The sequence below is a fragment of the Choloepus didactylus genome, chromosome 13 (genome assembly GCF_015220235.1).
Source record: "Choloepus didactylus isolate mChoDid1 chromosome 13, mChoDid1.pri, whole genome shotgun sequence".
Classification (NCBI taxonomy): Eukaryota; Metazoa; Chordata; class Mammalia; order Pilosa; family Megalonychidae; genus Choloepus; species Choloepus didactylus.
Genome location: NC_051319.1, coordinates 16,248,513 through 16,262,675, shown reverse-complemented (window position 1 = coordinate 16,262,675; position 14,163 = coordinate 16,248,513). Strand labels below are relative to the sequence as shown.

Sequence of the window (14,163 nt, the reverse complement as noted above, 5' to 3'; positions counted from 1 at the left end):
TATGAATCAGGGAAAATCTGAGTTCCTATTAGCTATGCTACCACAAAAGAACAGCTAACAAAAATCAAAGTAATATTTAGACAGAAAATTGAGTTGAATAGTACTTTAAATGGTGCACAAAAGGGCATGTTCCACTTAATCCAGAATATTAGATATTTCTGATACTTTTAATATATTATTATATATAATATTTTATTATATTAACTTCTCAAAAGGCAAAACTGAAATCTATTATTATTACCTTATCTTTGGCCTCAGGCAGTGTGATTTCTCTAGGTTCTAAAAATGGTATTTCTCGAAAAGGTGGAACACATCTGACTATATCTGGTACATAGTGTGTATGAAACAATGGTGGCATTGAGTATCTTCGTTCACCTGATAAAGGCACTATCTGGTTAACTACAGTTGGCTCTTGGTGGGGTGAATGGAAGCGTTGTCGTTTACCATCAAGAGGAAGGTTTTTTTCATCGCTTAATCTCCTGAAAACAAGCAATATACCTTAGTGATTAAAGATATAACTTTCTGATTACAAACAGAGAACAATTAAAAATATGTAAATATCATAACAGATAATAGCAAGAAGATCACAACTCTTTCAGCAAGACAACATTAGCAGCTCTATATGAATTTTAAATGAAAGTATTCATTTTCAATACCAAGAAATACCTCTCAACAACTCTGAAACAATGAGTACTAATAATGCATACATATAGAAAAGGCAAACTACATGTATATATTGGGGCTAGTCTCGTGCGTTTAAATTACCACAGTATTTTCATCTCAGCAGTGAACACTTTGCAGCAAAGTGTCTATTTACAAAATCACTACCAGCAAAAGATCCAAACTCTAACATTAGGATAGGATTAGGTGAACTCACTGCTATTATCAAAAAGAGTACTTTGAATCAACCTACATTCTGGCTGGTAGGTAGGAAAGATCTAATTAGGAGATATTTAATTTATTTTTTAAAAAAGCTAGAAGACATTGGACACTGAGGTAATTTGAAAATGAACTGCATTTCAGATGACAGTATTATATCAACGTTAAATTTCTTGGGCATGATCAGTGTATTTTGATTGCATAGGAGAATATCCTTATTCTTGGGAGGATTCTTACCCCACTTTTGGATAAAGTGAAATAATATCAACAATTTTCATTCATATGGTTCAGGAAAAAAAGTGTATGGTGATGGGGAGAAAAAGAGAGAACCAAATGTAGCCAACCTGATGAATCTAGATAAAAGGCATCAAGGTGTTCATTGTACTGTTGTTTAAGTTTTTCTAGAGGTTTAAAAAATTTCAAAATAAAAGTTGAGGGGAAATAACTAAATAATAAATAACTGCTGGGAAAAAAAGATATTTACTTCATTGCTGTATTTTATTTGACAGAAAATGGTCCAATTCCTTTGTACATCTTCCCTAAGTAAACTCTAAAATTCTATGGGTCAAAGCCAGCTGAAGATTTTTATTATAATACTCCTTTAGGATTATGCCAACTCCTTTCTCCTTAATAGACCCACAAAATAACTGGAAATTCTACTCATAAGTAAAAGTGTTCAGTGAGGGTATATTTTCTTTTTAAACATAAAATCATTCAGAGCTATATGTGGTAGATATTTTCTATTGGGAATGCCAATTTTAGTTTTAAAAATATTTATAACTATGAATTCATGAAATTTCTTTTCATTTGTGATTCACAAACTGGCTATCCAGGCAATTTCTAAAACAAAATCTGATAAAGTCAATACTTTTACAATCATTATATAGCTTCCATAATTATATAACTTTTCACAATGACGACTTTGAAGAACAACTTATAGTGCTCATAAACATGAGATCAAGAGCCAGGCTGCCTATGTTCAAATCCCAGCTGCGCCACTTCTATCTGAATTAACTATCTTTTGAACCTCTGTGTGCTTTTCTGAACAGAAGACAGACAACAATACCTACTTATAAGGTGTTGTGATACTTAAACAAATAAACACTTATAAAGACCTTAGAATAATGCCTACTACATGATGAGTGCTCAATAATTCCTAGCTAGTGATATTTTTGTATCATGTAGAGATTTTCACTATAATATTTGTTATAATGGAATGTTGCCTGTATAAGACTTAGATAAACCAAAAGAAGTCCATTTAATTTAGTTTAAAAAAACTCAATTAAAAAGTATTTTTCTCAAGAAATGTGGCTTGATTCCCCTTGAAACTTATAACAATGGAAGGAATAAATCAACAAAAAAGATCCATAAATCTAGAAGAAATACATAAAAATTTTAAAATTGTGACTAGGCTAATTGCACATGTCCCAGAAAACCAAAATGCAGGGCACAGTTCCAAAACAATTTTAATACAGGATGCACTGTTATATAGTTCTCACAAAAGCAAAATTTTCTTTTAAAATAATTGAAAAGTACTTACTTCCTTCCTCGGAATAATGGGGAAGCTGAGGTCTGTATTGGACTGACATTTCCATATGTCAACTGCTGTAATGACACAGTTCTAGACAAGCTATCAAAAACAAAGAACAGGAAAAACTTAGATTTTTTTCAAAAAAATTTCATAAAAATTACTTCACTAATCAAAACAAAAAAAAACACATGACGACATTTTCTTTACTCCAAACATTTCATACAAAAGGGGTTTTTGTGAAACACATAAAGAAATTTACAAATGATATGGGCCAAAACATCACCATACTTACTCTGAATTCTGAAAGTTGAACTGTGCATCTATAAGCTGCTGGTGTGAATAAAGAGTTGGTGACAGGGCAAAGAAGTTATTATGTTGTTGATGGTTTGGAGTGAAGGGTGGGCGACCCAAAATTGAGGAGTTTGGGAACATGCTCTTGATCACTAAAAGTGCACATATATTCTTCTACCTGAAATAATTTTAAAAGACAATTCTAAATTATTATAGCTTAAAGATATTGAACTCTTTGATAACTAATATGTGCTATATAAGACAATTAGTTACCAAGGTATGAATTTCATTTGCGGTTATTCTAAAAACTTTAAGTGGGTTAAGTCCTTTAATTCCCACTGTAGGTAACAAAAAAACTCAAAAATAATGAATTGTACATCTGGATTAACCACATTTGATTACTCAATAACAGTAAAATATATGCAAGTTTCTAATTTTCTGATGAATTTGCCTTAATAAATTTACCCTTTGGAAAGTCAAGTTAAATTTTTTTGTATTTTACTGTATTATTATCACATACTCTGATAATAAAAAAAGAAATCATCCAAGAGAGACAATTAATGAACTTGTACAGATTCTTACATTTATTCTCAATCTAATTTGTTCAAAGGTATAAGTCACCCTGTAACAACCTGATCCGTAGGAGATGGATCTTACAGATCTCATCAAACAAGGGAAGGAACTTGTATCACCTAATATCTATTTATAAAATTTTGACATTCTCCAGAAGTCTCTAAAATTTACATAAGAGACTTCCTTCCATTAAACAAAGGTTTTTTCCACAAGAATGAGGAAAACCTATATAAAAAGGAATCAGAACCCCAGAATCCTTCAAAACACCAGAACCCAGCAAGAGACTAGATATGTATTCTTTGCAATCACTGATTCAGAGACTGCAAATTTACAAAGGATAGGGTAAGTAAGGTACCAAAGTGAAAACAAGTATCTCTGCTCAGCTCAGAGAAAGCTGAAGATCTACCTACCTACCTACCTACATACACACACACACAGACACACACACACACACACACACACACACACACTCCTAACTTGACACACCCCAACAAGGCAGGCCAATTCCTTCTCTGGAGAAACTGAGAGAGAAACTATATAATATAGTGATAAGAGAACCTATAACACAGTAACAGCAACACAGTAACAAAGGTCCAGCCAGGAAATGTCAAACCAGCTGCCTCATCAGCCTCCCAGGAAGCCAACTAGTCAACAGGCTCCATGCACGCAGGACCTTCCAATTAGATTTCTATACTTCACACTTAAAATAAACATCCATGGATCACCAGAAGAAAAAGAAAAAACAGGATCTGAGAAGCAAAAGAAACAATGCCAGGAGCAAATGAAAACTTAAAAAAAGAAATCACTGTAATAAAAAAACACTGCATGCACAAAACATGAAAAGTACGCTACTTTAAAAAAAATAAAACAGAAAGAGCTATAAAGATTGCAAAATTGAAAGCAGAAATATCCAGTAGAACACTATAAGATAACATTGAGGAAATTCCTTAGAAAGGAAAAAAAGAAAAACTTGGAGGGGGCAAGAGAGAACAGTACAGAAAATATAAGAGAGTGAAACTATGTGGTCCAACATCCAATATTATAAGTTCCAGAAAGAACAGAAAATATTTAAAGAAGGAAGTTACCAAATAAACAAACAATAAAATGTCCTTGACTGAAGGACACCAATCCCCAGATTGAGAGGACCGAATAAGTACAAAGCACAAAAAAAAGATACACATCAAGGCATGTGTGATGGTTAGGTTCATGTGTCAACTTGGCCAGGTGATGGTACCTAGGTGTCTGGCCAAGCAAGCACTGGCCTAACCATTACTGCAAGGGTATTTGTGGCTGGTTAATAAACCAAAAGGCTGGTTTATTAAATTATCAGTCAATTGGCTGTAGCTGTGACTGATTACATCAACGAAGGGCATGTCTTCCACAATGAGAGAATGCAATCAGCTGGATTTAATCCAACCAGTTGAAGACTTTTAAGCAAGACAGATAGAGGACCTTCCCTTCTTCTTCAGCTGACCAGTGAAGCATTTCCTGAGGAGTTCACTGAAGTTGCCAGTTCGCTGTCTGAGGAGTTCATCAAACATCTTCATTGGAGTTGCCAGTATGCTGCCTGCCTTACAGAATTTGGACTTGTACATACCCACAGTTGCATGAAACACTTTTATAAATCTTGTATTTATAGGTATCTCTTGTTGATTCTGTTATCCTAGACAACTCTAACTAATACAGCATATTATGATGAGATTTCAGGATATCAGGGAAGAAGAAGTTTATAAAATATTCCAGAGGGTTCCCATGTTCCAATGTCATAAACGAAGGACTGGGAATCAAAATGGCTTTGGACTTCTCAACAGCACTAATGGAAACCACAAGACAGTGGACTAATGCCTTCAAGACTCTAAGATAAATGCTTTCAAGCTATAATTCTATACCCAGCTATACTATCAAAGCAAGGAAGAATATTATTTTTAGACACGTAAAGTACCAAAAAAGAAAAGACTATCTAAGATGAAGGAAAAGGGGTAATCAACAGAGAACACAAAATAGAGTCTGCTAACAGAGCAGAAACAGCTGTATGTATAAAGAAAAGCAGCAAATTAAAAATAAATTACTAAGCTACAGAAAAAAACATATACTCAAAAAGGACATATAAAAAAGGAAGTATAATCACAACTACCTATTTGATTCTTTAATTAATGTAAACATTGAATATACTGGTTTAAACACAAATTGTGATTACATATTTTTATATATCTTTAATTATATTATACATACTTATTTATCACATATATAATATTATCTGTTGTATTATACACTTTTATGTTTATATATATCAATTTTTGTTTAGCTATATAGAGACGGAGAATGAGAAGGTAAGTAAAAGTGCTAACTTCATTTTCAGTGCAGGAAATTTAAAACATGAATTATAAAATTATAAATTTAGAACTACAGAGGAGAATACCAACTAAATAGCTAAAAGAACTGAAGTAGTTACCTCTGGATACTGAGACTGGATAGCTGGAAAAACTGGAGCAAGAGACAAGAGAAAAAGAAAGATCTGGGAAGAACATATAAATCATTCACACAAATGATGTTCCTTGTTTTTTTTTAGTTCTATAAGATTAAAATCCCCTAATTTGGCCTCAGATAGTGAGATTCAGCAATCCAGAGTTCATAACAGATTGTGGACAAGAGTCTTCGGGCCACTGTAAGATCTTATCCCAACTGACTGACTTCCTTATTTGGACCAGAGACAAAGTATTCCCTCCAGAAAACAACAGTTTGTCAACCTTCTTCAGCAGGCCCTTATATCTCACTATAGAAAATTTTTTTAAAAAATCAGTCCTATAGGACTCAGGCAAGATGGCGGCATAGAGAGGAGTGGAAGCTAAGTAGTCCCCCTGGAACAACTACAAAAAACCAGTAAATAATCCAGAATAACTGCGGGGGGACAAACGAGACCATCCACTCATCATACACCAACCTGAATTGGGAGGAATGCCCGAGAACACAGCATAAAATCTGTAAGTAAAACCTGCGGAACCAAGTCGTGAGACCCCCTCCCCCATAGCCCGAGCTGCAAAGCCTCGTGGTGCCAGAAAGCAGCTCTCTCCCAGCAAGCAAATATAGCTCAGCTGAGCTCCAACTGGGGTTTTAAGTAGCGAGTGTGAACTGCTCACTACAGGTACGCATCCCCAAAAAACAGACAGAGGCTTTGGGTGACGACTGACCTTGGAGAGCCGGAGGGTTGCCTTGAACTGGGTCTGAAGGGGACTATCTGTTTCTTTCTTGGCTCAGTGGAGAAAGCCCCAGTCATTTTCAGTTTCCAGGGCTGTGACTCGGGGAAGGGTGGAGACAGCACAAGCAGAGAGAAAGACCATTGAAATGCTAATGACCTCCACCTGGGGGGTCTGTCTTCTCTAGGAGGAAAGGGGTGGGGCCCTTTCCATTCAGAACCAGACCCCAGAGCCTGGAGGAACACGGCCATACCTCCTCACACCAGTCAAGAATTATAGGCTGACAGGCGCCACCTGCTGGGCAGAAAAGCACAGTGACCCCAGGCATCAAAGGGTGGAGCAATTTTCTAAGACACACCCTCAGGGAAACCAGATACTGAATATTTCTTCCCTCTGGGACCTGAGCCTGTTCTGGTCTGGGAAAACCTGATTTGGATAACCAAGGAAACCATGCCTAGACAACAGAAAATTACAACCTACACTAAGAAAAACAAAGTTATGGCCCAGTCAAAGGAACAAACGTACACTTCAACCGAGATACAGGAATTTAAACAACTAATGCTAAATCAGTTCAAAAAGTTTAGAGAAGATATTGCAAAAGAGATAGAGGCTGTAAAGGAAGCACTGGACATGTATACGGCAGAAATCGAAAGTTCAAAAAAACAACTAATAGAATCTATGGAAATGAAAGGCACAACACAAGAGATGAAAGACACAATGGAAACATACAGCAGCAGATCTCAAGAGGCAGAAGAAAACACCCAGGAACTGGAGAACAAAACACCTGAAAGCCTACACGCAAAGGAGCAGATGGAGAAAAGAATGAAAAAATATGAGCAGCGTCTCCAGGAACTCAAGGATGAAACAAAGTACAATAATGTACATATCACTGGTGTCCCAGAAGGAGAAGAGAAGGGAAAGGGGGCAGAAGCAATAATAGAGGAAATAATTAATGAAAATTTCCCATCTCTTATGAAAGACATAAAATTACAGATCCAAGAAGTGCAGCGTACTCCAAACAGAAGAGATATGAATAGGCCTACGCCAAGACACTTAATAATCAGATTATCAAATGTCAAAGACAAAGAGAGAATCCTGAAAGCAGCAAGAGAAAAGCGATCCATTACATACAAAGGAACCTTAACAAGACTATGCGCAGATCTCTCAGCAGAAACCACGGAGGCAAGAAGGAAGTGGTGTGATATATTTAAGATACTGAAAGAGAAAAACCACCAACCAAGAATACTGTATCCAGCAAAGCTGTCCTTCAAATATGAGGGAGATCTAAAAATATTTTCTGACAAACAGACGATGAGAGACTTTGTGAACAAGACACCTGTCCTACAGGAAATACTAAAGAGAGCACTACAGGGTGATAGAAGACAAGAGTGCGTGGTTTGGAACACAATTTTGGGAGATGGTAGCACAACAATAGGAAGTAAAAATTTCCCAGCATGAAGCCATCTTGGCAGGTGATCTCACTGCCCTCCCCACTACTTGGGACCTGACTCCCAGGGGTGTGAATCTCCCTGGCAACTCAGGATATGACTCCCAGAGATGAATCTGGACCCAGCATCATGGGATTGAGAACATCTTTTGACCAAAAGGGGGATGCGAAATGAAACAAGATAAAGCTTCAGTGGCTGAGAGATTCCAAATGGAGTCAAGAGGTCACTCTGGAATCTATATAGATAAGACTTTTTAGGTTTTAATATATTGGAATAGCTAGAAGTAAATACCTGAAGCTACCAAACTCCAGCCCAGTAGCCTTGACTCTTGAAGACGATTTAACCAAGTAGCTTACAAGGGGTGAGAGTGTGATTGTGAAAACCTTACGAATCACACTCCCTTTATCTAGTGTATGGATGGATGAGTAGAAAAATGGGGACAAAAAAACTAAATGAAAAATAGGGTGGGATGGGGGGATGATTTGGGTGTTCTTTTTTACTTTTATTTTTTATTCTTATTATGATTCTTTCTGGTGTAAGGAAAATGTTCAAAGTAGATTGGGTGATGAATGCATAACTGTATGATGGTACTGTGAACAGTTGATTGTACAGTGTGGATGATTGTATGGTATGTGAATATATTTCAATAAAACTGAATTTAATTAAAAAAAAAAAAAATCAGTCCTATAACATCTGCTGAGCCACACTCCCTGATGTTCACTGCTCAGAGGAAATGGACAAATATTCTGAACAAAGCAAAGTTCATTTCAGTGAACTCTTCATTAAAGGTACACTTAATAATTATAGGCTGCCAGATTTAAGACTGGCAACTAAAGCCTTGTTCTACCCTTTTTTCAGGTTCACCTGCTTTTTTGGCCTTCTTTACTCTGCTTCCCTGACCCAACTCAACATAAAACATAATTCCTATTCCAAAGGATTAATGAGAAAATGACATTAAATATAATTCTTTGAATGAATTTTGCTTGATATTTCATTTTAGTGGAATACAGATATCATAGATCTAATCAAACAAGAGGAGAAATTTGTATTCAGAAAAACTGGAATTAAAATTTCTATTTTGGTATGTATTTAAATCAATTCATAGTTAAAATTCCAGATACTTTATACCTATAATATGCTTGTTTTTCTTCTGGATTCAAATAAGGTCTTATGTCATGTATTCAGACCTTAAGACCCAAACAACATAAAAGCTCAGAACTCACCTTACATGATTCAAACTAAGAATAAGTCAAAAGAGGTCCCGTGGCCTGCCCCAAACAAGACAGCAGAATGAGACACTACAGGCTCTACCCCTCCCCCCCCCAGAAGATTTCAACCAGCAAGAACTGACAGAAACCTCTTTCTCAAAACTCCAGAAAATGGTTAAAGGATTGCAGTAACTGGGCGAGCACCAGTCAAGAAAAAGTCATCGTAAAAACAAAAACAGTAGGCTCTTCTGGAGCCCTTCCTGGCCCTTCCCCCTCACCCTCACCAGTGCAGCACAGAACTTGTGTGCACTGCCACTGCAAGTCCCTGATCCTGGTTCCAGAGGAAGCAGAGTAACCCTCATGGCCATACTGCGACCATGTATGTCTGGCCCAAACTATCCGGTGGGAGACTGTAAAACTGAACTAGGACACTCACTATTGTCTTACCATACCAGAACTTGTGCTGTATGTAGAAAGCAGCTAATGCAGCCCTCCAATAGAACACTGTGGGAGAGCAATCAAGTGGTGGCTACCTGAGGCAAGGAACTGCCCACTACGGGACATACAATACAGTGCCCAGAACAATGAGACACTGTTTCCTAGGGAAAAGGGTACACTTGTATCTGTGTAAATGGGGAAATTTCTGGGGATACACATGCATGCCCAAGACAAGATGCAAGCACAGAAAGGACAAGCAAAAACCCTATGCTTTTGACCAGCACTATTCTCCAAATTCACTGCATGGCTAAGCAATGAAAGAGAGCACTCACACAGGCCAATGTGCAAAGACTGGGAAAGATAGGGGTTTTTCCTTTTCTCTCTCTCTCTCTTTTTTTTTTTTTTTTTGTTAAATTTCTGGCATTAAAGGAAATCTGTCATAATACTAGCTGACTACAAGCTTAAGGAACAGATGCCTCAGAGTCTAAATTTCAGTGATAACACTAAAATATCAAAATGTCCACATTTCAACAAAAGATTACAAAACATACAAAGAAATAAGAAGTGATGACCCAGGCAAAGGATAAGATTAAAGCACTAGAAACCATCAGCAGGAGGATCAGACCTGAGACATTCCAGGCAAAGACTTTTTTTTTTAAAATGACACTAAATATGCTCAAAGAACTAAAGGAAAACATGGACAAAGAACTAATGAAAATCTGGAAAATGACAGAGGAATACATAGAGAATATCAATAGAGAGATGGAAATTATGAAAAGGAACCAAACAGAGCTGAAGACCACAATAACAGAAATTAAAAATTCCCTAGAGGGATTTAACAGATTGGAGCCTGGCAAACGAAAGAATCAGTGAACTTGAAGATAAGACAATTGAAATCATCCAGTCTGAGACGTAGATGGAAGTAAGAATGAAGAAAAGTAAACAGAGGCTGAGGAAGCTGTGGGCACCATTAAGCATTCCAATATACACATTGTGTGAGTCCCAAAAGGAGGAGAAAGAAAGGGGCAAAGACACTATTCAATGAAATAATGGCTGAAAATCTCCCAAATTTAACAAAAGTCATGTGTATATACATCCAAGATGCTCAACAAACTCCAAACAGGATAATCCAAATAGACCCAGACCATGCCATGTTATAATCAAAGTGTCAAATGCCAAAGATAAAGACATGATTCTGAAAGCCGCAAGAGAGAAGCAACATGTCACATGCAAGGGAGATTAAATAAAATTAATCTCACTGGATTAATCTTTCTCTCACTGTAAACTATGGTGGCAAGAAGGCAGTAGGATGATGCATTTAAAGTGCTGAAAGCAAAAAAATTGTCAACCAAGAATACTATATTTGACAAAACTGTCTTTCAAAAATGACAAAGGGATTAAGACATACCCAGATGAACAAAAGTTGAGGGAGTCCATCACACAACTAGACCAGCCCTACAAGAAATACTAAAGGGAGTCCTGCAAGTTCAAATTATTTCAAAATAAAAAATTAAAAAAAAAAATGTTCTGTAGCTCAGAATTACTCTACAAAGCTAATGATGAATTATCCTAGACTTAAAAGGTTACAATGAATCCAAAGTCAGAAGTTTATCCTAGGGCAGATATTTAGTTCAGTCCATCCCAAATTCCCAGATAAGCATCAAAGGTTTTTGGAGTCCTTCGAAACTTATCTGTCAGGTTCTCCTTAGTACAAATCTTGGCTCTCAAGTCTGACTCATAACCAGGCCAGCCTTCAAAGTGGGGACGAGGATCATTCCTAGGGAATTTAACCAATGGCATTCAATGCTCCCCAACATAGGTATCCTGGATGACCATCCAGAGATAAGGAAGAAAACCAAAGGCCAATGAATTTCAGTTCCTCTTTGTAGTAGTTTTTTCCTAATAGATTGCAACGTTGATTTTGAGAAAGATAAAAAAATGACACCAAAATAATAGTCCACCATAAACAACATAAGGGATCAATTTTTAAACAGAATACAGCCTTGTGGTACTGAACCATACCATATGATGATATGTAATAAAATATTGTGTTACCTGTAATATAAACACACAAACTCAGTAATCAGTTGTGATTTCTTTCCTCACAAAACTGTACACCAAACATCTGTTAACAAGTTGTCAATTCAGCTTGCGTTTTACCATTTCTCTTTATAGGCAATCTAAAGAAATAACTGCTGTTTTAAAAAAAGAGCTGAGAGGATCATCCAGAAGTTGTGAGACTCGTAGGACTCTTCTGTTCCTGCCGAGAAAGAAAGATAAAGGCTATCTATAAAGACTGAATGGAAAGGGGGTTTATAACGATCAGATAGGGCCCTACTCGGTGCATTTTCCTGTAAAGTGAAGAACTGGAGGCAATTTCATTTAATTAAAAGTATTAAAGACAAATGCCTTTTAAACTGTTTAATTAATCCAGATGTTTTCCTTAGTTCTTCACCACCCTTTGAAACGCCATGTAGAAGTCCCAAAACAGTCTTCCTCTTTTAGTCCTTGAACGACCACAGGGCTGGGAGAAGTGAGGGGGTTAAATGGGCGAGGAAGAGAACACAGAGCGAGATGTAAGCGGTCCTAACATTCTTCAAAAATTCTTCACCAGTCTGGATGGGGACGAACTACAAGTCTAACTAAAAGCCACTGCCGAAACCTCCCACGCAAAACAAAACACTACATTTCAGAAAAAGTTCCCCGCGCCCCACCCCCGACCAAAGCCTACAGGATCGCATCCCTCTATGAAACCCCCTAAACTCACAGGTGTCCTTGGGGAACGGCTAGGCAGGGCCCATCGGCATAGTCCTCCCCGGGGCTCCAAGGCCCAAGCAGCAACTGCCCGGCCCGGTTGGCTCGCTCGTAGCTTTCGCCCGCGCCAAAAGAGGTAGCGGTCCGCGGGATGGCTAGGACCGGCTCCGCTCGCGATCTGTCCTGGGAGCGGCTGCCAGGGAAGCAATGAGACAGGGACAAGCAGGGTCAGCAAGGGTGTCGGAGGTTGGGGGCAGTGGCAAGAAGCGGAAGACCAAAAAGTCGCCGAAAAAGCGGCGTAGAAAGCCCTGTCAGAGACACCCGGAAGATCCGCGTAAACCCGGATGGGAACAGTCAGCAGGGAGCGAGAGGTCACACTTCCGCCCGCAGCCACCCTCACCCCCTCCTGCGAGCTAGGCGCTTGAATGCGCAGGCGCCCGAGTGCGGCTGAGAGTTTAAGGGAGAGGGATCCTGAACCTTAGGAGTGTGGGTGGGAAGGGGTCGGAAGTGCCCACAGACAGGAGGGCAGGTAATCATTTGAGGGCTGCAATGGGAGCCTCCTGCACGAGCTCGCGTATTTTTTTATTGGTCCTTCGTGTCACAGCTCGCTGACTTCTCCACAGAGAAGTTTTTCTTGACCCAGTTTTCTCTCACTCTCCCCCAGTTCAGTATTATGCTTTGTTTCACGCCTCCATTCAACTGAGAACTACATGGGGATCAAAAAGCCTTATTTATCTCTAAACCCCGGGCACAGCACCCTGGTCATAATAATTAACACTCACAAATATTTATTGATATTTCTTCTTAACTAAGTTGTTGAATTTATCAAGGTAAAACTTAATATTCCTTTTTTATCCTTTTGATATCTATTTAATCTCTTCTTCCTGAAATAGGTCATTTATGTCATCTTTCTATTTTCCTGATCAATCTGGCTAGACGTTTATGAATTTTATTGCTCTCAAACCGGCTTTTGGTTTCATAGATTTTCTCTTTTGTTTTTCTGTTTTCTGTTTCATTGATTTTTGCTCTTTCGTTAATTATTTCCTTCCTTCTGCTTGCTTTGGATTTAGTTTGCTTTCTTTTTCTAGATTCTTACCTTGGAAACTGAGGTCATTGGTTTGAGAAATCTCTTGGTTTGTAATATAGGCAGTTAGTGAGATGTGTCCCTTTTAAGTTCTGGGTTAGCTGCATCCCACGTACTTTGATGTGTTGTTTTCATCTTCCTTCATTTCAAAATACTTTCTAATTTACCTATTGATTTCTTCTTTGATTATTGGATTATTAATAAGTATGTTACTTAGTTTCCAAATTTTGAAGGTTTTTCCAGATACCTTTCTGTTACTAATTTCCAGTTTAATTCCATTGTGATTAGAGAACATACTTTGCATGATTTGACTCCTTTTAAATGTGTTAAGACATGTTTTAATACCCACAATATGGTCTGCCTTGCTAAATGTTTGGCATGCATTTAAAATGAATGTGTATTCTGCAAGTATTGAATAGAGTGTTCTATAAATGTCAAGCATACCAAGTTGGTTGATATTATTTTTCATCTTCTAATCCTTACTGATTTTTTTGTCTACTTGTTCTATTAACAAGAGAGGAGTACTGAATATAAATGCAGTTCTAACAGTTTATGCTTCATGTACTTTGAAGCTTTGCTATGAGTTGCATAAACATTTAGAATTGTTCTGCTATTTAGAAGAATTTGTCACTGTAAAATGTTTGTAAATGATTCTCTTTTTTTTCTAGCAATATTATTTGCTTTGAAGTGTACTTTTATATTAATATACCCAATCCAGCTTTCTTTTTTGCATTGTTAACATGTTATATTTTTTTTAAGGAAC

General features: G+C 37.5%; 1 protein-coding gene across 3 annotated transcripts in view; it reads right to left on the bottom strand.

Annotated features, from left to right (window-relative positions):
* The window catches only part of TENT2 (terminal nucleotidyltransferase 2), a 78,188-nt gene extending 65,510 nt beyond the window's left edge, over nt 1–12,678 (bottom strand). The window contains exons 1-5 of one of the 3 annotated variants that reach the window (XM_037801268.1): nt 12,330–12,678; nt 11,618–11,822; nt 2,703–2,879; nt 2,420–2,509; nt 242–479 (exon numbers count right to left, since the gene is read on the bottom strand). In XM_037801268.1, coding sequence (XP_037657196.1) covers nt 242–479; nt 2,420–2,509; nt 2,703–2,842 — 468 coding nt within the window. In that variant the 5' untranslated portion in view covers nt 2,843–2,879; nt 11,618–11,822; nt 12,330–12,678. The remainder of the gene's footprint in view (nt 1–241; nt 480–2,419; nt 2,510–2,702; nt 2,880–11,617; nt 11,823–12,329) is intronic. The other 2 variants (XM_037801266.1, XM_037801267.1) reach the window with 2 other exon arrangements.
* Nucleotides 12,679–14,163: the final 1,485 nt, after the last annotated feature.